At 39.7% G+C, this 26,867-nt stretch overlaps 1 protein-coding gene across 5 annotated transcripts in view; it reads left to right on the plus strand.

The window, feature by feature from the left end:
• micu3a (mitochondrial calcium uptake 3a) overlaps positions 1–26,867 on the plus strand; it is a 199,741-nt gene that overhangs the window by 66,128 nt on the left and 106,746 nt on the right. For all 5 annotated transcript variants that reach the window (XM_043690223.2, XM_043690241.2, XM_043690233.2 and 2 more), the window contains exons 5-6: positions 9,915–9,962; positions 11,008–11,090. In XM_043690223.2, the coding sequence (XP_043546158.2) occupies positions 9,915–9,962; positions 11,008–11,090 (131 nt within the window). The remainder of the gene's footprint in view (positions 1–9,914; positions 9,963–11,007; positions 11,091–26,867) is intronic.

Below are 26,867 nucleotides of genomic sequence, written 5' to 3' on the forward strand. Positions count from 1 at the left end.
AGACTTCTGGTTTAACTGATTTGCTCCCTTGCTTCACTTTCAATTGATTTAGTTCAAAAGGAAACAATTATGATCAGTGAGCAAATTTAGTAAAAATAGATTGGCACTTTTTGGCAAACAAAGTCAAAATGTATGTGTAAGTTGTGTGGATGTCATAGATTTTGTGCTGAAAATGCAACTTACTTTTCATTGCTCTTTAGTTGCCATAATATTATAATTCCCTAAACATTGCTTACATTTAAACCAAATTTCAGTAATAACAAACCATTAAAGGTCTTAGAAAATGCAACCTTGACAAATGTAGAATTTTTAAAAATAACTTATTGCAAAGTACTTTCTTATTGATATTTTAAAAAATAATGTCACCTATTTCAAATAGTATATTTCTTCCATTTTCTTCCTCTTGAATGTTATGTCAGGTTTGATGATTGCATTCCATGAAGTAAAATTTTGAACATGTAAACACTTTGACATAGCACAGATTGCAATTTTAGTCTATTATTCTTCGAAATCACAATAGTTCCACCCTCCAACACATTACCTGTTATCCAATAAAAGTGTCTCTATGTGCATATAATTGTAATGTTTAAAAGAAAGCCCCAGGATATTTTATGAAGGCAACATGGGAAGTGGAGAACAAGCTAGAAAGAGAAGAATAAAGGAAATGTTATCAAAAACTTAAAGGAGGTTTTTAAAAGAGAACTGGAGATGTAAAGGTATAGCTGGAAATTTCAGACAGGAAGGTCCAATAGTTGAAGACTCTGACAAGGTGTAGTGAAGAGAATAGAGAAGGAATGTACCAGAGATGTACCCTTAGCAAATATGTGAAGAACTGCATACCAAAGAAGTCAGTCGGAGTGTTCCCTAATCGTAAACCTTGGATGAACCAGGAAATTCACCCGCTACTGAACACCAGACGTGCAGCATTCAAGTCTGATGTTCCAGACCAATACAGGAAATCCAGATATGACCTCTGTAAAGCCATCAGGAATGGCAAGGGGCAGTACCAGACCAAGTCTAAACCTACCAAACGCACTCCCACTGCCTATGGCAAGGCCTAAACAATATTAGGGTATACAAAATGAAACACGGCAAGATAGTGACAAAGTCACATGCTTCCCTGATACGCTCAATGCTTTCTATGCTCAGTTTGAGCAGAATGCCACCGGTGCGGTGATGCCTGCCCCAACAGCCCTGGACATACCTGTTCCTTTGGTCACTGCTGCATACTTCAGGTCGGTCCTACTGGGAGTCAACCGAAGGAAAGCATCATGCCCAGACTGTCCCCGGTCGAGCACTCTGGTCCTGTGTGGACCAACTGGCAGGGGTATTCACCGATATCTTCAACCTTTCCGATCTACAAGCTGAAGACCCCACTTGCTTCAATGAAACCACCATCATCCCCGTACCTGAGAAATCACTATCCTCCACTGGCTCTGACTTCAGTAATCCTGAAATGCTTCAAGGGCTGGTCATGGCCCACATCAACTCCAGTCTCCCAGCTTGCTTCGATCCCTTCCAGTTTGATTACTGACATAACAGGTCCATAGCGGATGCCATATCGCTAGCCCTGTACTCATCCCTGGAACATCTGGACAAGAAGGATACTTAAGTCAAACTCGCACTCATTGAAGTCAGCCTTCAGCACCATTATCCTCTGCAGACTGATCTCAAAACTCTGTGACCTTGGTCTCGGCTCCGCCCTGTGCAACTGATCCTCAGCTTTCTGACCCACAGACAGCAATTAGTGAAGGTAGGTAACTGCACTTCCTCCACAATAACACTCAACACTGGATCCCCAAGAATGTGTCCTCAGCCCCCTACTGTACTCACTATATACTTGTGACTGTGTTGCTAAATTCTGAAGGAACACCATCTGCAAGTTCGCTGACGAAATCAAACAACGATGAGTCAAAATATGTAAGGGAGACGGGGGGCTTGGTGACATGATGCAATGAAAACAACCTCTCTCTCAATGGCAGCAAAGCTAAAGAACTTATCATTGACTTCAGGAAGAAAGGAGGAGAACACACCCTCATCTGCATCAACGGAACTGAGATTGAGAGGATGGAGACCGTCAAGTTCCTCGGAGTGACGATAACAGACAGCAACTGTTCTGCTCTGAACAGTAAGAAGGTTCAAAAGGTGATGTGCACAGCCCAGACCATCACAGAAGCCAACCTGCCATCCTTGGATTCCATTAACACAGCTTGCTGCCGCAGAATGGCTGCCAACATCATCCAGACCCAAAACGCCCCGGTGATGATCTCCTATAATTTCTTCAGTCCAGTAGAAATTCAGAAGCCTGAACATGCACCAGCTGGTACAGGAACAGCTGCTTCCCGGCCGTTATTAGACTGATGAATAAGCTCTCTAGCCTCAAGTAATGCTGGTCTTGCTAACCTTGATCTCGCCTAGTGCATGCCCTGTGCAATGTAATCTGTCTGCCTCTGTCTGAGTCTTTTTGATCTGTACATCCTTGCTTACTATTATCAGCCTGTACTGCGCGTAAACAAAGCTTTTCACTGTACATTGATGCAGTTGACAATAAATCAATCAGAATCAGAGAAAAAAAATACAAAGAGGGCTAGGTATAATGGGGGATTTGGAATTGGCATCAGGAGAAGCCATGATGTGATAACACTTAGCACGGAAGTCTGTGGTAAATGAAGAAGACTTAGTTTAGGAGACAGTACATGTGGTAGAGTTGAAGAAAAGTTGAATTTTATAGCAAGAAAATTGGAATGGATTCAGGAGGTTATGGAAGCATGATTTCCACTTCTTTATAGAAGAGTGCTGTTTAAGTGATTTGGCATGTCATGATCAAAGTTAATCAAGACCAAGAGAACTTTATTTGGCAATTCATTTCACAGTATATCATTTAAAAAGAAATGTGGCTAGTAAAATTAAGTTATTGTATATATTTGTTTCTATGATGATTGCTTAAAGTACTTTTTAAATTAACAAGTAATTATTTTAGATGGGACAACACAGACGTTAGTTGAAATTAAAGGAAGATAGAAGTACTATAAAAACATCACTTTTATATTTGAAGGAAATATGTTAAATTCAGATGATTTCCAAAATGTACAAAGCCTTACTGTAGTTTGGGCTGAGTAATTAGAGGATCTAAAATGCAATTTAAAAAAAAAATGGAATGAAAGCCTTGGTATGCAACACTAAATATCAAGAGGATCATACCTTTTTTGTGCATTCTTGTGCCTCTTAATTATGCATTAACATCCTATTACTACATATTTTCCATTTCTATTAACATAATGTTAATACTTGGTCTCCAAAAGGAAGTTAATGTCTTTCTTTTCAAAAAACATTCAATACATATAGTGATGTTTGCAATTTATGTACAGGTAGTATTATTTAAGTATTAAACACGAAAAACTAAATGTTTCTGAAACTAGAGTGCGCAATCAATTGTAATGTCAAAAACATAACCCATGAAAAAGTGCTGAAATTACTGTGAATTTTCATTCCTTTTGTTGGTAGGAGTTTGTGCGATTTTTAGAACCTTACATTTCCAGAATGTTGCTCATTGTTGATGGATAAAGCTGCCATTTGAGCTTTGAGAAGTTAATTCCTACACTCCGAATACCTGTGATGTAGGTACTTTTCCACACTCAGACCAAATACCAAGGTTGGAACTGAAATTGAGCACCAGAACTGGGTTGAAACCTGTTAATCCTGGTGTTGAGTTTCAAACCAAAGCAAAGTCACTCACAAAGGCATTATGCTAGCCGTCAAACAAAGCTCATCTTTAGAAGGGCTTGTGAAGGCCCTCGAGAATGTTTAAGTCTATTTGAGGTCCCTGGCTAGCAAGACAATTTCATGTTCTTACTACACATATTTGTGAATAGAATTAACTGTTAGAGTAGCATTGAGTTACAGTGTATGCAAGAAACCTTTTTGTGAGGTGTTGCTGTGGAATTTTGCTGCTTAACAACATCTATTTGAACTTTTGCCTTGTCAGTGTCAATTATTTGAACTAGAATTTGAAGGCATTCACAAAGACACACAGCGACACTTTGTAATTCAGTGGGTATTAAGTATTTTGGTAATATAAACATTGCTTATTCATGGAAAGAACTTTAACAGAGAGTAGTATTGTCACAAACTTGACTGGAGGGGAAGAATTTTGCATTTGAATTTTGCAGGCTCCCGTGTAATCCTGCCAGGCTACTGCAAGACTGTATTTACTTCAGAAGCATCCATTTTCTGATCTATTTGAAGAAATAATTTTGAGTTTCTTTCTAAAATCAGTGTTTGTTTAGCAGAGAAAAATACCGGAGGATTATCTGACATGGCCATTTACACTTAAACTTGCTGACATCAAATATGGGAATACAAGTGCAGCATATGGCACCTTTATGCAACTGTATCAACAGTGCTAATTTATTTACAAGTTTGTCAGTAGTCTACATCATTGCTTCTGGTAATCTTGTGCTGCTAATTACATTCTGGTATGATTGATGAAGTTCTTTTTAACATTTTATTGAATAGAAATTGCTAAATTCCACTAATTCTCAATTCAAATTTTCATGAGCTTTTACTTTCAACTGTAAATATATTTAATTTTAAATATAAAATCAATGTATATAAATATAGTGTGCAAATTCAAAATTGAAATCCTCTGCAACCTCTTCTCTTCCTCCACTATTCCTCTCTTGCCTCCCTCTTATTCCTCTTATCCCTAACCCATTTTGAACACTTATTTGTTTGTCCTCAGTTATCCTTTTTTACATGATCTTGAATATTTATGTAAGTCAATAGAATACCAACAGTAAGGTTAAAGGTCTTCATAATTTCCATGAATTTCTCAGTCTGAATTTATATAAATTTAAATCTATGTTGTAAGTTTTTATGTCTGAATTTATACTGTCTCTGTAAATATGCATTGCTATAATTGCACTTTCCAGCGATTTAAGGCACTATATGGTGAGTAGAAAGATCACTTGCAGTTTCCAGTATAATTTGATGTGAATGTGTCAATACAGTACATTTTTTTTGTTGAAACCGACATCAGCAATCAAGACATTAATGATGAATGTCTGATCCAAAACTGAATAATTTTAATTGAGAGTTGTTAGGCAGTACATTTTTAGCACAGTATGTTATCCTCTTCTCATAAAATATGGCAGTGTCTTTATCTTCAAATTTCTCTTCTCGCAAAGAATACCATCCCAGTAGAATTTCTGAGTAGCTTATATATTTTAACACTTCATACTTCTATGAACATTCTAAACGTTAGAATTGTTATAGAGTCATAAAGCATAGCAACAGGCCTTTCACCCATGTTTATGCCAACCAACAAACACTAAGCTACCTGCATGTGGTCCATAGCCTGCTGTGCTAAAGTACTCGTCCAGATGCTGCTTAAATGTTGCAAGAGTACTTGCCTCCACTATCCTCTGTCAGCACGTTACGTATGTTTACCATCTTCTGGGTGAAATAATCTTTCCTCAGATCTCCTTTGAAACATTTACTCCTCACCTTAAACTTATGGCATCTGCTCTTCGATATCTCTGCCATGAGAGAGAGAGGTTCTCACGATCTACCCCGATTTATCCTCCACATCATTTAGTATACCTTAATTAGATCCCCCCACACCCTCAGCCTCCTGTGCTCCAGGGAAGACAAGCCCAGCTTATCCAGTTTCTTCTCAAACCTGAGACTTTCCATCCCAGGCAGCATCCCGGTGAATTTTGCACCAATTCCAATGCAGTCACATATTTCTGATTGTGGCAACCAGAACTGCACACATTCCACTGTGGCCTATCCAATGTAAAGTTGCAGCAAGACTTCCTTACACCTTCTGGGATCTATGGACTTGTACACCAAGGTTCTTTTGTTTCTCAGTACTTCCTAGGGAGTGACCATCCATTGTTTTTATCCTTCCCTTATTAGACCTCCTAAAATGCATCACCTCGTGCTTAGCGGGATTAAATTCCATCTGTCTGCTATTGCTCTGCCCAATTTAACAATTGATCAATATCGGACTGTAGTCTGAGACCATTCTCCTCGCTGTCAACAACACTATCAATTTTCATGTCATCTTCAAATTTACTAACCAAACCTTCTACATTCATGTCCAAGTCATTAAAGTGCATAATAAACAGCAAGGGCCCCAGCACTAATTCCTGTGATACACTGCTGGTCACAGGCTTCCAAATCCAAAAGCAACACTCCACCATCACTCTTTGCCTCCTATTTGTAAGCTAATTTTGGATCCAATTTATCAACTTGCTTTGGATCTCATTTGGTTACCTTTTGGAACAGCCTTTCAAGTGGGACCTTGTCAAAGACCTTACTGAAGTCAATGTAGACTGCATCAACTGGACTAGCCTCATCAATATATTTAGTCACCTTTTAAAAAGCTCAATTAGATTAATCAGAAAGCATCGTGGGCGGTACGGTGGCACAGTAGTTAGCACTGCTGCCTCACAGCGCCAGAGACCTGGGTTCAATTCCCGACTCAGGCGACGGACTGTGTGGAGTTTGCACATTCTCCCCGTGTCTGCGTGGGTTTCCTCCAGGTGCTCCGGTTTCCTCCCACAGTCCAAAAGATGTACAGGTCAGGTGAATTGGCCATGCTAAATTGCCTGTAGTGTTAGGTAAGAAGGGGTAAATGTAGGGGTATGGGTGGGTTGCGCTTCGGTGGGTCGGTGTGGACATGTTGGGCCGAAGGGCCTGTTTCCACACTAAGTAATCTAATCTAATCTAATCATCTCCCTCAAACAAATCTGTGTGGCCTCTTCCTGATCACTCCCTGCCTTTCCAAGTATTGATGAATCTTGTCCTTCAGAGTTTTTTCCAATAATTTGCCAACTGTTCGTGTCAGACTTAGTGGTGTATAATTACCTAATCTATCCTTGCTGCTCTTCTTGAACTAAGGAACCACATTAGTTATGTGACCAGTGAAGTATTAAATATCTTCTCCAGGGCTCCAACTTCCCCAGTCTCCTTCCAAAGCAGCCTGGGATACATCTCATCAGACCTGGGTATTTATGCACCTGTATGCCTGGTAAAACATGTAATACCTCCTCCTTATTAATCTTAATGTATTCTAGAACCTCACCATCCCAAATGAAATCCCCAGTTACAATGTCTTTATCTTTCTCCTCTGTGAATACAGATGGAAAGTATTCATTTAAGATCTCACTCAAGACCACTGGCTGCAATCACAGATTGCCACTTTGGACTCTTAATGGGTCCCACTTTTTCCCCACTAATCCCCTTACTCTTAATACACTTAATAAAAGCTTTGGGGTTTTTCTTGATCCCATCTGCCAAAGATATTTCATGGCTTCCTTTGACCTCCTAATTTCTTTTTAAGCAACCTCCTACACACTCTATACTTACGAAGGCACCCCCCCCCCCTCAACCCCCCTGTTTTTAATGCACCATATCTAACATATACCTCCTTGGTTTTCTTTATCAAACTTGACCTACAGAGTTTTCTGGAGTTGTTGCCCTTGTACTTCACTCTTCGAGGAGCATGATGGCCTTGAATTCTCTCTGTACAACTTTTAAAAGACTCCCATTTCCAAAGGTGACTCCCATTACCTGCAAGTAGCTGCACCCAATCTAACAATATTGAAATCAGCCTTCTCCAATTTAGACCCTTGCACTGTCCTTATCCCTTTCCATAATAACTGTAAAACTTATAAAATTATTGTCACTATACTCAAAAATGCTCACCCATTCAAACTTCAACCATTTGACCAATTTCACTCCCAAGGATTAGGTCCAGCACTAATCTATTTCTAGTAGGACTATCCATGTGCTGGCACAGAAAATCTCTCTTGTTACACTTTTTAAAAATTTCACTCTGTCTGCTTTTTCCATACTAAGGCAATCCCAGTTAATGGTTGCAAAGTTGAAGTCCCATACAATTATCAAGCTGCTTCTCTCACACCTTTGTGATTTGCTGACGTAGCTACTCCTCTATCTCCCTTTGACTGTTGGCAGGCCAGCAAGGTAATCGCTCCTTTTGTTTTTATTTCTAAGCTCCGTCCTGATGGCCTCACTTGAAGACTGTTCAAGCATGACCTCCCTCATTACTGCAGTGATAGTTTCCTTTATTAAACAGAAAACAAACTTATATAAATATCAGTGTCAAAGCTCACAGTGTAGTGGAAATAGGTAGGCAGTAACCTGAATTTGCTAGATTTGTACACGTCACAGCCTAAACTTGACTGTTAATGAGACTTGAGTATTCCCTGCCTACCATGGTAAGACCCATCCTACTGAAAGGTGTAGATTCTGCACCGTGTTTTCAAAAGGCATAAAGGACAAAAGTGAAATACCTTTGTGAACCTGCCATTAAAAACTGAAAATACTGGCAATACCCGACACCAGGTTATAATCCAACAGGTTTAATAGGAAGCACTAGCTTTATATTTGCTATAAATTCTGTGTCTTACAATTGTGTCCTCCACAACCACCTGATGAAGGAGCAGTGCTCCGAAAGCTAGTGCTTCCAGTTAAACCTGTTGGACTATAACCTGGTGTTGTGATTTTTAACTTTGTACACCCCAGTCCATCACCGGCATCTCCAAATCTGGAAATACCCAGCAGGTTTGTCAGCTTCTATAGAAAGAGAAACAGCTAATATTTTCAAGGTGTGACATTGATCAGAACTGATAAAGGGTCATACACTTCAAATGTTAACTCCTGTTTCGGTCACAGTGGATGCTGCCAGACCTGCTGAGTAATTCTAGCATTTTCTCCATTTATAGTGGAGAGAGAAAACCGATTCACTAAGATTTGGCAATATTATTTGGGAATTTTTATTTTCAAGTTTTAACTTAGTGTTTTGGAGTCCCTCCTCCATTGGGCCAGCAGGATGCTACTCCAACCTATGAGGATCTCATTAGGCTAGATACCCCTGCAGTGCCTCAATGGACATGGGCCTCCTGCCCAAATGTTCGAATAATCTGCCATCTTTATTTGGCACAAGACTTGTCATCTGTGGCTAGTTTTTCATCCACCACCATAAATCCAGCAGTGGAGCAGAAACTCTGGAATGTTGGATCATTGTTTATATTTTAGTTTGTTAGCTTGATTAAAATGTGTTGTGCAAGAGTAAAGCTTGTTACTTTTTGGATACTTTTATCCTGGAAATAACATACGTAATTTCTACCATATTTTTCTTAAGTTTCTGTGACCTTTTTATCATCTCTGTGGTTTTGCTGGACTGACCTCTTATTTTGTGGTAACCATTTCAAAATCTTTCTCCCATAGCACTCAATGCAGTCAACCAGAACTATCTGACCATAGGTCACAATTTACAATCTCTAAGGGCAGAATGCTTTTAGAGACTGGTAAATAGTTGTCTTCATGTTTAGTTATTTGTTGGCCGACAAATGGTTTCTCTTTGTTAGATGACAATCTCTGTAAAACAAATAAAAACAAAAGTAAAAAGTCTTCACATTAATTGACTGATTACTTAAGGATGTTTTACATCCTCTTATCAAAATTCAAGGAATTTCTTATCTGTAGGTGAATGTCACAGGTGTACCTCAATTTTATTTGCATTTGTAACTACTTGAAAGGTCAATCATGTTTGTTCTCTATCCTTATATGCTTTAAGGAACAAAAGCAACAAGTTGTAATGCAGAAGACTATTTAACTTCAACAAATCATTTTACTGTCTTTAGTTTTAATGTAAACAGGAAATAATTCCAAAAGGATGAAAACCTCATTACTGAGTATTTAAGTTACAATGCAAAAATGCACCCAGAAAAACATTGGGATAGACAGTCCACATCTCACATTCCAGAAGTATTGCGATGAATATTGATACTTGAAATGTTTTATTTGTTATGCTCACTGACCTACATTGATTTTGTTTTCTTATTTCAAAATAATGAAAAATGATACTTTTTCCCTACTTCTAGGTCTGATTGCCTACACAGAATATTTGTTTCTTTTGTGCATACTAACAAGTGAGTCGAAAACTAGCATGTTTAATAATCTTAACGGAAATGTTCTGCATATGTTAAGTTTATAATTGCTGCCATTTTGATTTTGAATCTAAGTAAACAGTTAAATAGCAACTTTCACAACTGTATGCTTGTAACCTTTGGCAAGTGCAGTATAAGTTAATTGAAGCATTAAAAAATCCATTACTAACTTTAGTTTTGAATTTGTATCACTATTATTTAGGTAATTATCACTTCTTTGCATTAAGAATCCCCATTAAATATTAGACTGATATCAAACTTGCACAAATTGCTAGAAGAACACAACAGGTATAGAAAGATAAAAATAATTAAAATTTCTGATGAAGACTTTTGTCAAAATTGAAAAAGAAGGTAAGTATTTTATTTAATACGAAATGTTTGGTACACTTTTAAAATGCTTAGATAATACTTCTCAACAATAAATATAATTTTAACTATTGGAAGTTGAATGATGTCTTCTAAGACAAAAGCACTCAATTAAGGTAAAATATAATGAATGATGCAGGAAATAAGTGTAAAATACAAGATATGAAGGAAAATGTTTGGCCCATGTATACCTAATACTTACTAACACTTCCTCTGCCTTTATTTTACCTTATTTATGCATAACATAACACATACATACTTGAAATTTGTACTGTTGTGTTTCCTTTTCGTAGATTTTTATTTTATAAACCTATTTTTACATTACTGATTCATGCCACAGTTTGAATTTTAATTTCATTATCTTTGAAAGGTTCGCCTACAATTATTTGTGTTAGTCTTATAAGTTGACAGCACTACACGTTGGTACATTGTTGCAGTGATATCACTCTTGCTAAGTGCCTTGAAACATTTTCCAATGTCCAAAGCACTATATAAGTTATAATACTTTAAATGCTTATTTAATATTATTAACTATCAATTAAACTGATCTGTGCACTACCTGTCGATTTATATGATAATACAAGCTCAGAAGCATTGAATATGCATTTGACATATTGCTGTTATATCTTTAATCTATTAGTATTTTGTACATATGTTGCAGAACCTCATGCAGGTTTTAAAATAGCTTTCAACATGTTTGATACTGATGGCAATGAAATGGTGGACAAGAAGGAGTTCTTAGTGGTATGTACTTTATACTGAATATTTGTATCTGAGTTTTAGTTTATAATTTAATGAAGATTTGATATTTTTTTCTGTCCAGTTAAAGTTTGCAAGATTAGCAAGATTGATATTGTTCAAGAATTATTGTTGTACTAATTTAGTGCTAAGGAAATTAAGTTGAGATTTTCTGAGATTTATCATAATTGTTTGTAAAACCACCATCTCTCTGACTTTCTCTTTGTCCACACATGCACGCTCATCAAGGCATTTTCAAATCATTCCATTTTATATCTTAGGGGCTGGCTCATTCTTAGAAGACAATAAGATATAGGAACAGAACTAGGCCATTCAGCTCATCAAGTCCTCTCAACCATTTGATCATGGCTTATGTTTCCTAACCCATTCTCTTGCTTCCGTTGCATAATGCTTGTCTTAAACGCTTTCAATAACTTGGCCTCCACAGCCTTCTGTGGCAATAAGTTCCACAGATTCACCACCCTCTGGGTGAAGAAATTCCTCCTGTTCACAGTTCTAAAAGATTATTGCTTCATTCTGGGGCTGTGCCCTGGGTTTTGGTATCTCCTACCAGTGGAAACATCATCTTCATGTTCTCTCTATCCAAGCTCCGTAGTATTCTGTCAGTTTCAATCAGATTCCCCCCTCATTCTTCTAAAGTCCATTGAGTACAAACCCAGAGTCCATAACCTCTCCATAAATGACAAATTCATCATCCCCAGTGTAAATGCTGTAAACTCCTTTGACGCCTTCCAGTACCAGCACGTGCTTAAATACTGGGACCAAAACTGATCACAATATTCCAAATGTGGTCTGTGACAATGCTGCCCCTTTAACAAGGCTATGTTGTCCTTGGCCTTTTTCAAGAGGGGTCATAAAGGCAGATTTGTCTGGAAATGGTTACTTTGAACAGTGGTAGGGGAGTGGCCAGTTCTTCCAGTTCAGAATTTTTCTGGTTTTAGTTTAGCAAGCTGTCAGAAAATTGCTGGGTACCGAGAGAAGCAGCTATAGTGAAAAGAGCGTGCATGTTTCAACAGAGTGCCATGACTTTCTCTCTGAAATCTCACCTGCTTGTAAGAAACTATGTTTGAATTTAACATTTGTTAATTGGTGTGTTTATGGGATGTTGCAGGGTTTGGAACAGCTTCGTTAAGTTGCAGTATCATATCGGTTGGGTTATCAAATAAGTTATGTTGTTCTAAATTCTGATTTCTTTTGATCCTGTTTCATCTGTAATGTTTTAGTAAATTCAGTTTTGTTTAAAGCTGAGTAGTTTGACCAGCTGCATCACTCTTGGAATATCCACCTTACATTTGCCTTTAAAAAAACAGTAAGAGTCTGGGCTACCTCCCTAAAACATTTAGTTATAGAGTCATAGAGATATACAGCATGGAAACAGACCCTTTGGTCCAACCTGTCCATGCCGACCAGCTATCCCAACCCAATTTAGTCCCACCTGCCAGCACCCGGCCCATATCCCTCCAAACCCTTCCTATTCTCATACCCATCCAAATGTCTTTTAAATGTTGCAATTGTATCAGCCTCCACCACTTCCTCTGGCAGCTCATTTCATACACATGCATGAAAAGGTTGCCCCTTAGGTCTCTTTTATATCCTTCCCCTCACACCCTAAACCTATGCCCTCTAGTTCTGGACTCCCCAACCCCAGGAAAAAGACTTTTTGTGTATTTCTCCTATCCATGCCCCTCATAATTTTGTAAACCTCTATAAGGTTTACAAAACCTCAGCCTCTATAAACCTCAGCCTCTAATGCTTCAGAGGAAAACAGCCCCAGCCTGTTCAGCCTCTCCCCATAGCTCAAATCCTCCAACCCTGGCAACATCCTTGTAAATCTTTTCGGAACCCTTTCAAGTTTCACAATATCTTTCTGATAGGAAGGAGATCAGAATTGCATGCAGTATTCCAACAGTGGCCTAACCAATGTCCTGTATAGCCTCAACATGACATCCCAACTCCTGTACTCCATACTCTGACCAATAAAAGAAAGCATACCAAACGCCGTCTTCACTATCCTATCTATCTGCGACTCCACTTTCAAGGAACTATGAACCTGCACTCCAAGATCTCTTTGTTCAGCAACACTGCCAAGTACCTTACCATTGTGTATAAGTCCTACTAAGGTTTGCTTTCCCAAAATGCAGTGTCTCTCATTTATCTGAATTAAACTCCATCTGTCACTTCTCGGCCCATTGGCCCATCTGATCAAGATCCTGTTGTAATCTGAGGTAACCTCCTTTGCTGTCCACTGCACCTCCAATTTTGGTGGCTTCTGCAAAGTTACTAACTGTATCGCTTATGCTTGCATCCAAATCATTTATGTAAATGATAAAAAGTAGAGAACCCAGCCCCAATCCTTGTGGCACTCCACTGGTCACAGGCCTCCAGTCTGAAAAACAACTCTCCACCACCACCACCACCCTCTGTGTTCTATCTTTCAGCCAGTTCTGTATCCAAATGGTTAGTTCTCCCTTTATTCCGTGAGATCTAACCTTGCTAACCAGTCTCCCATGGGGAACCTTGACGAACACCATACTGAAGTCCATATAGATCACCTCTACCTCTCTGCCCTCATCAATCCTCTTTGTTACTTCTTCAAAAAACTCAATCAAGTTTGTGAGACATGATTTCCTACGGACAAAGCCATATTGACTATCCCTAATGAGTCCTTACCTTTCCAAATACATGTACGTCCTGTCCATCAGGATTCCCTCCAACAACTTGCCCACCACCGACGTCAGGCTCACTGATCTATAGTTCCCTGGCTTGTACTTACTACCCTTCTTAAAGAGTGGCACCACGTTATCCAACCTCCAGTCTTCCGGCACCTCACCTGTGACTATCGATGATACAAATATTTCAGCAAGAGGCCCAGCAATCACTTCTCTAGATTCCCACAGAGTTCTAGAGTACACCTAATCAGGTCCTGGGGATTTATTCATGTTTATGCGTTTCAAGACATCTAGCATTTCCCCCTCTGTAGTATGGACATTTTTTGAGAGGGGCTCTGGCCTGGTTCATAACAGGTCTGACCAAAGCCTTATACAGCCTCAGCAATACATAGAACATAGAACATTACAGCGCAGTGCGGGCCCTTCGGCCCTCGGTGTTGCGCCTTCCTGTCATACTAATCTGCAGCCCATCCCACCCACACTATTCCATGTACGTTCATATGCCTGTCCAATGATGACTTAAATGCACTTAAACTTGGCGAATCTACTACCGTTGGAGGCAAAGCATTCCATACCCTTACTACTCTCTAAGTAAACAAGCTGCCTCTGACATCTGTCTTATACCTATCTCCCCTCACTTTAAAGTTGTGTCCCCTCAAGTTTGCCTTTCCCATACTTGGAAAAAGGCTCTCCCTGTCCACCCTATCTAACCCTCTGATTATCTTGTATGTCTCTATTAAGTCACCTCTCAACCTCCTTCTCTCTAACGAGAACAGCCTCAAGGCCCTCAGCCTTTCCTCTTAAGACATTCCTTCCATACCAGGCAACATCCTAGTAAATCTCCTCTGCACCCTTTCCAAAGCTTCCACATCCTTCTTATAATGCGGTGACCAGAACTGTACACAATACTCCCAAGTGTGGCCATACCAGAGCTTTGTACAGCTGCAGCATAACCTTCTGGTTCCAGAACTCAATTCCTCTATTAATAAAGGGCAAAACACTGTATGCCTTCTTAACAACCCTGTCTATCTGGGTGGCAACTTTCAGGGATCTGTGTACATGGACATCCAAGTCTCTCTGCCCATCTGCACTCCCAAGGATCGTACCATTAGCCCAGTAGTTTGCATTCCAATTACCCCGTCCAAAGTGTATCACCTCACACTTGTCCACATTAGACTCCATTTGCCACCTCTCAGCCCAGCTGTGCATCCTATCTATGTTTCTCTGCAACCTACTACATCCATCGTCACTATCCACAATTCCACCGACCTTAGTGTTGTCCGCAAATTTACTAACCCACCCTTCTAAACCCTCATCCAGGTCATTTATAAAAATGACGAACAGCAGTGGACCCAATACCAACCCTTGCTGTACGCCGCTAGTAAGTGGACACCAAAATGAACATGTTCCATTAACTACAACCCTCTGTATTCTTTCAGCAAGCCAATTACTGATCCAAACTGCACAATCCCATTCCTCCGCATTTTGTATAATAGCCTACTGTGGGGAACCTTATCAAACGCCTTGCTGAAATCCATATACACCAAATCAACCGGTTTACTCTCATCTACCTGTTTGGTCACTTTGTCAAAAAACTCAATAAGATTCGATAGGCACGACCTACCCTTCACAAAACCGTGCTGACTGTCCCTGATCAGATTATTCTTTTCTAGATGGTTATAAATCCTATCTCTTATAACCTTTTCCAACACTTTACCAACAATTGAAGTGAGACTCACTGGTCTGTAATTACCAGGGTTGTCTCTACTACCCTTTTTGAACTACCACATTTGCTATCCTCCAGTCCTCAGGCACTATTCCTGTAGACAATGATGATTTGAAGGTCAATGCCAAAGGCTCGGCAATCTCTTCCCTGGCTTCCCAGAGGATCCTAGGATAGATCCCATCCGGCCCAGGGGACTTGTCTATTTTCACACTCTGCAGTATTTGTAATACCTCTTCCTTGTGAACCTCGATCTCTTCTAGTCTAGATACAAGTATCTCTGTATCTTCCTCGCCAACATTTTCATTTTCTATAGTGAACACTGTCGGAAAATATTTATTTAGTGCTTCCCCTATCTCCTCTGACTGCACATTGCTAACACTGCATTTGCCTTCCTAACTGCCAACTGAACCCGCATGTTTATCTTAAAAGAATCCTGAACTTGGATTCCTAAGTCCCTGCCAGTCAACCCATTCTTTCCCATGCTACTACCTTGCCCCTAATGCAATGGGCTCTGAACTTATTTAGCATCCTCCTGTGGCGGCAGTGGGTGGCACGGTGGCACAGTGGTTAGCACTGCTGCCTCGCAGCGCCAGAGACCCGGGTTCAATTCCCGACTCAGGCGACTGACTGTGTGGAGTTTGCATGTTCTCCCCGTGTCTGCATGGGTTTCCTCCGGGTGCTCCGGTTTCCTCCCACAGTCCAAAGATGTGCAGGTTAGGTGAATTGGCCATACTAAATTGCCCGTAGTGTTAGGTAAGGGGTAAATGTAGGGGTATGGGTGGGTTTCGCTTCGGCGGGTCGGTGTGGACTTGTTGGGCCGAAGGGCCTGTTTCCACACTGTAATCTAATCTAATCTAATCTCACACAACTTCCTACTATTATCCTTGATTGGCCCTAAGTTAACTCTCGTCATTCTTTTATTCCTTAAATACCTATGGAAAGCCTTAGGATTAACCCTGATCCTATCTGCCAACAACTTCTCATGTCTCCTGGCTCTTCTGAGCTATCTTTTTAGGTCTTTCCTGACTTCCTTGTAACCCTCAAGCACCCTAACTGAGTTTTCACATTTTGTCCTAACATAAGCCGCCGCCTCCTTGAACAGGGATTCCATTTCCTTAGTAAACCACGGCTCACGGCGTTCTATATCTTCCTCCCTGCCTGACAGGTACATACATATCTAGGACACACAGAAGCTTTTCATTGAATAAGCTCCACATTTTTAATGTGCTCATCCCCTGCAGTTTTCTTCCCCATTCTACGCTTCCTAAATCTTGCCTAATTGCATCGTAATTTCCCTTCTCCCCCCCCAGCTGTAACTCTTGCTCGGTGGAGTACACCTATCCCTTTCCATCACTAACCTCAACCTGACAGAATTGTGATCGCTGTCTCCAAAGTGCTCACCTACTTCCAAATCTAACACCTGGCCAGGCTCGTTACATATGTTCTTTTATTCTTGCCCATATGAAATGAATGCTAACACTGCATTTGCCTTCCTAACTGCCAACTGAACCCGCATGTTTATCTTAAAAGAATCCTGAACTTGGATTCCTAAGTCCCTGCCAGTCAACCCATTCTTTCTCATGCTACTACCTTGCCCCTAATGCAATGGGCTCTGAACTTATTTAGCATCCTCCTGTGTGGCCATTTGTCAAAGGCCTTCTGGATCATGTCCATTGGCTCTCCATTTCCTGAAGAGCTCTCCTTTGTCTAAAAGGAATCTAACACAATATGTTAACCACTTTTCATATGCCTTTCTCATTTGTTGTTTATTTTCAGCAAATTCCATTTTCTACTCTACACACATCTATTGATTAATTGGTTGGATTGCCCAATTAACTGAAAATTGTAAAAATGAATCATAGATAAAGAAGGGTTACCGGAACTAATGTATTACTTTTGCAACAGTGGTCTTTTATCATGGAGTTCCTTCCCCTCAACAATCCAGGTTATGTTTATGTATATCTAAAATGACATTAACATTTACTAACTTTTGAAGTGAACTTTATTTGTGACACCACAGGAATATTCATTCAATATTTGATTTTTGAATCACAGAGTCATAGAAACTATATGCTGTTGGGATGGTATCAATCCTAGTTCTTCAGCTGCTATTCCCTTTTAAATTGCATCATAATCTCTGCCTCATTAGCACCTTGTAATACAGCAATGCATATTCTAATAGCTCTCCATTTCTGTACCTTTTGTTATTGATTTGCAACATGTTTTTGAGTTGTCTCTTGGATTTGCCTTCATTAAAAAAATTACTTTTTCAAGTCTTTCAGTGAAATCTATTCCTTGGTGAATGCGAGGATATGTGTTAGCAGCATGAATAGGTCCATCAGGCCTGCTCATTGGCTGATCTGATTGTAATTTTGACTCTGCATTCCAACCTATCCCTGATGTGAGAGCCCTCACTGATTTTCCATTATTTTTCTTTTCTTCTTTCAATTTTGGTCGGAGCTGCGAACTGAGAATTCTGAGCTAAAGGTGACTTTTATACTGTGGGTAACAGTTTGTGTTAAAAGGGAAACAGACCAAACCTGAGGCCAGGTCTGGAGTTAGTTGCAGTTTTGCTCCTGATAAAAGGTTCTGCAAGTGCTTTGTCACCAGGATAGAGCATTGTTTCAACAGATGGCAAAAATTGGCTATTAATGAGGTCAGTACCTGGGAACAGGAGCCAGCAAGTCTGAACAAATCATCATGCTCAAGCAAATGAGCAGATGTTGAATGGTAACTGGGATCTCGAGGAGATAGTCAGTCTGTCAAGGAGTGTTGGGGTAGTGTTGTAGAACAGTGGTTCAGCTAAGTAATTTTTTTAAAGTTTGCATGATATATAATGGGTTAAAAAAAAAAGTGTGGCACTGGAAAAGTACAGCAGGTCAGGCAGCATCCGAGGAGTAGGAGAGTTGACATTTCGGGCATAAGTCCTTCACCAGTCCTCACTTTCTCCATATAAATAGGGTAGCTAAGAAGGTGTTTAGCATGCTTGTTTTTATTGCTTAGATCTTTGAGTATAGGAGTTGGGATGTTATCTTGAGGTTGTACAAGACATTAGTGAGGCCTCTTCTGGAGTACTGTATTCAGTTCTGGTATCCCTGTGAGATGGAAGATACCAGGCTGAAGAAGGTTCAAAAGAGACCTGTTGCAGGTGTACTAAGTCTTCTGTGAATTGCTTCCAGTGCTTTTGTACCCATCAAATATGGAAACCTACACTGTAGACCAAATGTGATCTCACCAATGTCTTCTATAACTAAATCATTATCTTTCCTACTTTTGGTTTCAGTTCACCTCACAATAAACAATAACATTTTATTAGTATTCCTAACTGCTTGTATATCTGCATACTAATCTATTCACGTACTAGGATAAAAGATTACTCTGCACCACAGATCTCTGCAAAGTTTTGTTCATTTGGACTTTTATTCCTTTTCTTACCAAAATAGACAATTTCATATTTAACCACATTTGCTAGATCTTTGTCCACTTGCTTATCTGTATCCCTTTGTAATCTCCTTATATCTTCTTCACAACTTACTTACTTTCTTTCTTATCCTTGTGTCATCGGCAAATTTAGGAACCATATCTTAGATTCTTTCACCCAAGTTACTTATATAAATTGTAAAATATTGCGGCCCATCACTGACCCCTGTTGCGCACCACCCATTAGATCCAACCAAAAAAGGATCTGCTAATGTTTACACTTGCGTGCCTGTCAACTGCCAAGCTTTTATCCATGCTAAAATGTTACCTCTTATGTTTATACATAATCTTTTATTTAACAATCAAACAAAACTTCATTGCACAATTAAATCTAGATAAAATAGAACAAAACAAATTATTTACATAAAACACAAGTTTTAATATTTTACAATATATAAAACGCAATCCCATTAATTCCAAAAGCACTTTGTTACAATACTCACCATAGAGAACTCTGCCACATCTGTTAGAGCTTAATTTAACTTTGCTTCAGTTCTGGTCTGGAGAATCTGAAAGCCTCTTCCTTAGGTCTTCATACAACTGAGCTTAGATCTTCACAGTTTGAAATAACCAAGCACTTTGAGTTTTTCCGGTGTGAAGCTTTTTAATCTGCTGTGCAGCTGTGTAATCTCTTTAATGATCGAGACTTACATATGCCCTATGGCAGATGTTAAGCTAACTGGCCTATTGTTTCCTAGTTTGTGAGAAGATTTGTAGATCGGATGCTCGTTGTTGTTGTTCTGTTCGCCGAGCTGGGAATTTGTGTTGCAGGCGTTTCGTCCCCTGTCTAGGTGACATCCTCAGTGCTTGGGAGCCTCCAGTGCCTGGGCCCCCAAGCTCTGAGGATGTCACCTAGACAGGGGACGAAACGTCTGCAACACAAATTCCCAGCTCGGCGAACAGAACCACAACATATAGTTTCTTATTTTCGAATCCCCCTTTTCTTGAATAGAGGAGGTATATTTGTTACTTCACTGTTCAATGGAACCTTTCCTGAATGTAGGAATTTTTAAAAATTCTAATGTGTATCTACTATCTTATTAGCAACTTATTTTAAAACCTGAGAATGAAGTCCATCTGGTCAGGACACTTGTCAGCCCACAGATTTATCAGTTTGCTTAGTACCACTTGCCTCATTGTTGTAATTTCGTGGTCTCCCTTCTACCTCCTGATTTATATCTATTGGTGAATGTTTTTGTATCCTTTATTAATGAAGCAGAAGCTTAATATTGGTTCATCTCATCCACCATTTCATTGTTATCTACTGTTAATTTACCTTTCTCACTCTCTAGAGGACAAGCACTCACTTGCTGTTTTTCCTACGAAATAAGTCCTAAGATATGGTTCCTAAGTTTGCTGATGACATAAAGAAAGATAAGAAAGTAAGTTGTGAAGAGGATAGAAGGAGATAACTATGGAATATAGATGAGCAAGTCGACAAAGATTGAGCAATGGGAAAATATGAAGTTGTATATTTTGACTGGAAGAAGTATCTAAGGTTTTGTACTACCTAAGATGATACTGGGAATGGCAACATTGTACACTTTTTACAGTACTTGTGTGCTTCAATACTTGAATACATGTGACAATAAAATCTAATTCTAATTCTTTTTAAATACATGTCAAAACTATTGCTTGTAATTTTTGTTTTGTACTAGGTTTCTCTCATACTCCAATTTCTTCCTTCTGATTAACCTTTTATCATTCCCTTTCTGGCCTGCCACTCATCTTTGCACAGTTATAAGCTTTTCCCTTAAATTTGATTTCCATAAATGTTTAAATTAAACATGTATTGTGGATCTTCCCTTTAGAATGTTCCTTTATAATAGGAACATGCCTTTCCTAAACATTCTGAAATATCCCTTAAGTATCTTTCTCTGTGTCTGTCAATCAGCTTTCATGCCCACTTAGTTCCCCTTATTTGCATTGTGTCTTAGTCAAGTATTTTTAATGTTCTCCCTTTCAAACTTGAATTTAAAATTCAGTCATGTTTTGTCACTGCTGCCAAGGATGCCTTAACTTTGATATTAATTAATGTAATTTAGTTAATCTTGTAACATTAGACAACACCTTGATTTATCCAATATAACTTCCTTTCAGGTCAGATTCAAAAGGTGATGCTCTAAGAAACTTGGTTGAAAGCATTCTATGATCTCATTCAGGTTACGACTGCCAATCTGATTTTCCAGTTTATATGTAGATTAAAGTCACCCACGATTATTGCCACCACTATATAACGAGTACCCAGTATTTTTTTCAGGCATATTTTGTCCCATATTGTGGTTACTATCAGTGGGCCTGCAGACCACTTCAACTTCTTTCCTTTTCTGTTTCCCATCTCCAACCAAATTAATTCTACATCCTGATCTCCAGAACCAAGCTCATCTCTAACTATTGTATAAATGCCATTTTTGAAATACCAGCAATCTCCCTCCACCTTTATCTAGCTTCCTATTTGAATTTGATCTTCTGTTGTCGCATGTACCAAGCTACAGTGAAAAATGTTGGTTTGTGTGCTGTACAGACAGATTAACCATACAAAGTAGCAGAACAGAATATTACAACCACAGAAAAGGTGCAGAGAGAGAGATCAACACTAACATTTGAGAGACTCATTAAAAAATCTGTTAACAGTGGGGGGAGAAGCTGTTCTTGAATCTATTTGTAAGTGTTTTCAAACTTTGATATGTTCTACCTGACAGAAGAAGGTGGAAGAGAGTATAATTGGGGTGGGTGGGGTTTCTGATTATGTGTGGCAGTGTGAAGTCCCGAGGCAATGTGAAGTCTAAATGGAGTAAATAAATGGACTAGGCTGTGTTCACGATTCTCTGTAGTTTCTTGTGGTCTTGGGAAGAACAGTTGCTATATCATGCTGTGAAGCACCCATTTAGGATGTTTTCCATGATGCAGCAATAAAAATTAGTAAGAGTCCTTGTGGACATGCCGATTTTCCTTAGCTTCCTGAGGAAATAGAGACATTAGGAGAAAGTGAGGACTGCAGATGCTGGAGATCAGAGCTGAAAAATGTGCTGCTGGAAAAGCGCAGCAGGTCAGGCAGCATCCAAGGAGCAGGAGAATCGACGTTCCGAGCATAAGCCCTTCTTCAGGAAGTAGTGACATTGTTGTCCTTACTTGACTGTCGTCTTGACATGGATAGACTAGGACAGATTGTTGGTGATCATTACTCCTAGAATCTTGATGTTGTTGACCATCTCCACCTCAGCTCCATTGATGCAGATCCACTCTGCCTCCTGAAGTCAGTGACTAGCTTCTTCTTTTTGCTAATTTTGATGGAGAGATTGTTGGCTTTACGCCATGCAGCTAAGCACTCAATCTCTTCCCAGTATTTTGTCTCGTCGTTGTTTGTGATCTGACTTACAAAGGTGGCATCATCAGCAAACTTGTAAATGGAGTTGGGGCAGAAATTGGCAACACAGTCATGAGTGTATAAGGAGTATAGTAGGGAGCGGAATACATAACCTTGCAGGTCACCGGTGTTGAAGATTATGGTGGAGGAGGTGTTGTCACCTATTCTTATTTACTTTGTAAATGCTACATGCATTCAGAAACAGAATCTTTAGTTTTGTCATAGTTAAACAACATGGAAGCTGGGAACTTGGAGGAAATAAATAGTGATGTCTTGAAAAGTGTTCATCGTACGGAAGAAGAGATTCTGGAGATCTTAAAATGCATAAAGATAGATAAGTTCCTGGTGTTTCCCAGAACTTTCTGAGAAGCTTGGGCTCCTTGTTGAGATATTTGTGTAATTGACATCCACAGGTATGGGACCAGAAGACTGGAGATTGGCAAATGTGCTGCCATTAATTGAGAGGCTCTAAGGAAAAGCCAGAGCACTATAGACCAGTGAGCCTTACATCAGTGGTGGGTCAGTTGTTGGATGGGGATTTGGAGGGACAGGATTTACGTGCGTTTGGCAAGGCAAGAACTGATGAGAGATAGTCGACATGGCTTTGTGCATGGGAAATCATGTCTCACTAACTTAATTGTGTTTTTGAAGTGATGGCAGAGAAGATTGACAAAGACAGAGCAGTAGTTGTTGTCTATAAGTGTTCAATAAGGTTCAACGTGGTAAAGTAGTTAGTGAAGTTAGATCACATGGGATGTAGGGGGAGCTACCCAATTATTTACAAATTGGCTTGAAGATAGGAGATAGAAGGTGATGGCAAAAGGTTGTTGTTGGACTGGAGGCCTGTAACCAGCAGTGTGTCTCCAGAATCTGTGCTGGGTGCACCGCTTTTCAGCATTTATATCAATGATCTGGATGTGAATATAGAAGGTATAGTTAGTAAATTTGCAGATGATACCTAGATAGGTGGTACAGTGGACAATAAAGAAGATTGTCTCAGAGTGTAATGGGATTTTGATCAGATGGATCAAGGAGTGGCAGATGGAGTTTAATTTAGATAAATATGAGGTATTGCATTTTGGTAGGGCAAACCAGGGTTTGTTTTATACAGTTAATGATAGTGTCCTGGGGAGTGTTGCTGAACAAAGGAACCTGAGGGTGCAGGTGCATAGTTCCTTGAAAATGGAGTCACACCTAGAAGGTTGGTGAAGACGACATTTGGCACACTTGCCTTCATTGCTAAGATCTTTGAATATAGGAGATGGAACGTCATGTTGAAACCATACAGGACATTGGTGAGGCCACAATTAGAATACTGTGTACAATTGTGGTCACAATTCCAAAGGAAGGATGCTGTTAAACTTGAGAGGGTGCAGAAAACATGGACTGGAATGTTTGAGTTATCGGATGAGGCTGAATATGCTGGAGCTTTTTTCCTTGGAGCATCAAAAGCTGAGAGGTGACCTTAGGGGTTTATAAAATCATAGGGTGAAAGCCAGGCTCTTTTTCCGAGGACAAAGAGAGGGGAACCAAAACTAGATGACGTAGATTTAAGGTAAGGGGGAGTGAATTTTTAAAAGACCTAGGGGAGTACCTTTTTTTCATGTAGAAGGCGGTGCATGTATGGAACAAGCTGCCAGAGGTGGTAGTGGAGGCAGGTACAAATACAGCATTTAAAAGGCATCTGAATGGGAAGGATTTAAAGGGATATGGGCCAAATACTGGCAAATGGAACTAGGTCACATTGGAATATCTGGTTGGCATGGATGAGTTGGATCAAAGTGTTTGTTGCTGTGCTGTAAGTCTTTGACTCTAATATGCTATGAAACATCTAATCTTGATTGGTGTATGCTCCATCCTGCTATTCTCTGACTGCCATTTCCTATATTGATAAGATCTTTTCTCAACTTGTCTCTACTCTTTGATAAACAACATTTTTCCACATCTGATCTCACATCCCACTATTTAGTTTGAAATCTTCTTTACCTCCCTAGTTTATGCGGTTTGCAAGATACTTACTGCAGTATGGTTCATGTGTAGAACCATAGCCACCACATTCCCCAGTACTGGTGCTAGCGGACCATCAACCAGAACCCTTCTTCCACACCAGTCTTTGAATTATGTATTTGGTATTTTTGTTTTATGTACCCCATGCCAATTTGCACAGAGCTCGGGTGATAATCCAGAGATTATAATCTTTGATCAGAAAACAACAAATACTGATGATCACAGCAGGTAAGGCAGCATCCTTAGAGAGAGAGAGAGAGAGAGAGAGAGAGAGAGAGAGAGAGAGTGAGTGAGAGAGAGCAAGCTAACATTAAATTCAGGAGATTCTTCATCAGATCTAATCTTTGAGGTTCTGTTTTTCAATTGAATGTCGAGCTCTTCAAACTGATTATGCAGAACTTCTTTCCTAATTCTATCTATACCGTTGCTATCTACATGAACCACAACCATTAAATTCTCCTCCTGCCAGTGGGAGTTCATTTCCAGCAGATGTCCTGAACCATGGCACAGGCAAACTGCGCTCATTCATTGTTTTACCCCCTCCTCATTATATCGTCTATGACTACAATTCTTTTTGCTTACCTCATTTGGATCATATGAATCACAATACCATAGTCAGTTTGTATATCCACCTTGTAGCCCATTCTCATCTAAGTAGGCAAGAGAATCTTAGACCTACTAGACAATTGCAGAAGCTGACACTCCTACATTCCTCCTCCTCCTTACTTACTTCATAGAAAATCTCACCATATCCCTGACTACTGACAAAATCAAACTATCCTATCCTAAGTGGTGTGACTGTCTCTTGGTACAAAGAATTCAAGTAATGCCTCCCCCTGTCAAATGCATCATAGTATCTACAGTTTCATTTTTAGATTGTAAACTCTGAATCAGAGTCTTCCAACCTTAACTGCAGATGTTTCCTCTGAATCATTGGTATGCAGGAGATTCCATACACTGAATAATCATCCCCGTAATGGGTTTATAGTATTTACTTATGTTACCTTTAAATATTGTATTAACTTCATCACCAGTTTCATCACCACAAATTTAAGAATACAAAGGGCCTTATATCTATGTACAAGAGCCCGCAACAATTAGCTATCACCTTTTTCTAGTCAAGTCATAATTAATTTCTGTCAGCTTCAATGAATCTCAAAGCCTGCATACAGCACGCAAACATTTATAGGGTTAATATCTTCACACTCTGTCATCTCAGCTGTCCCTGATGTGGAATTCCAGATGAGCAAATTACTGCAGATGCTGAAATATGTACTGAAAACCAAAAATGCTGGATATCACAGTGGGTCAGGCAGCTTCCATGGAGAGAAAGCAAGCTCTTCATCGGAGCTGGAGTTATATGTGGAGGAGGCAGCATTTATTTAATAGTGGTGTTGGGCATGGGGGTGATGGTTTTTGAAGTATTGGGTGAATGAAGAATGATGATGGTTCAGGTTAAGTCATCAGAATATGGGAATAGCAGAACAGTGATCTGTCTAACTGCCAGACTGGAAAGAATAGACAGTTCCACTGGACTGAGGGAGGGAGAGAGGACATAGAGACAGGGAATGTAATAAACAAAGCTAAAAGACAGGGCAGGAATTGTTTCACAATTTGAAGGTGTTGAAATCAATATTGAGACCTTCCCATCTAAGAGCTAAAGTGCATAGTCTGAAGATGAGATATTGCTGCTCCAGTTTTTGCTGTGATTCGCTGGATCGTTGCAGTATGCTGAGGCCAGCAGGATGCTGTGTTAGAATGACTATGGGAAAGGTATTCCACAAAGGGTGTTGGTTGAAGAACAGACTAGGTTTTCATGGAGGGAATGATCCTTGTGAAATGCAGACGGGAGTGAAGGGAAGATGCATTTGATGTTGGCATTCTGCTGGAGTTGCCTGAAATAGCTAAGAATGATCACTTGAATGCAGAGGCTGGTGAGATGAGAAATGAGAACAAGGGAACCCATTCATGCTGTTGTGAGTGATGAGAAGGGGCAAGGATGGAAGCATGGGTGATAGGTCAGAGATAGTTGAGAGCCCTGTCAACGACAGTGGGCAGGAAAACACGGTTATGGAAGAAAACCGGTTCTCTTCCATTACCATGGTTTCCCGTCCACTGTGATTGATAGAGCCTCGACTGCATCCAACCTATTGCCCATGCTTCCGTCCTTGCCCTTCTCATCAATCACAATAGTAAGATTAGGTTCCTTTGTTATCATTTCTCATCCCACCAGCCTCCATGTTCAAGGGATCATTCTCAGCCACTTCAGACAAATAATGAAAAAATAAGAAATGAGTAAATCTGCAGGAAAATCACAGATGTGTAACAGTCTTTAGTTGCACCTGTATGAGTCTCAATAACCTTAGGCAGAAATTGCTTCCATGTACCTTCCCATCCATGGACCTAACCAGTGCTGAGATACCAAGATGGTTGATTCCTCACTTGGCATCCCTTCTCCTGACTCAATGCCTCTCTGCCTTAACAGCTGCCTCAGGGAAATCATTAAATTCTGC

The sequence above is a fragment of the Chiloscyllium plagiosum genome, unplaced genomic scaffold, assembly GCF_037043375.1.
Source record: "Chiloscyllium plagiosum isolate Xiang-an unplaced genomic scaffold, Cpla_swu_hap1 HiC_scaffold_1, whole genome shotgun sequence".
Lineage (NCBI taxonomy): Eukaryota > Metazoa > Chordata > Chondrichthyes > Orectolobiformes > Hemiscylliidae > Chiloscyllium > Chiloscyllium plagiosum.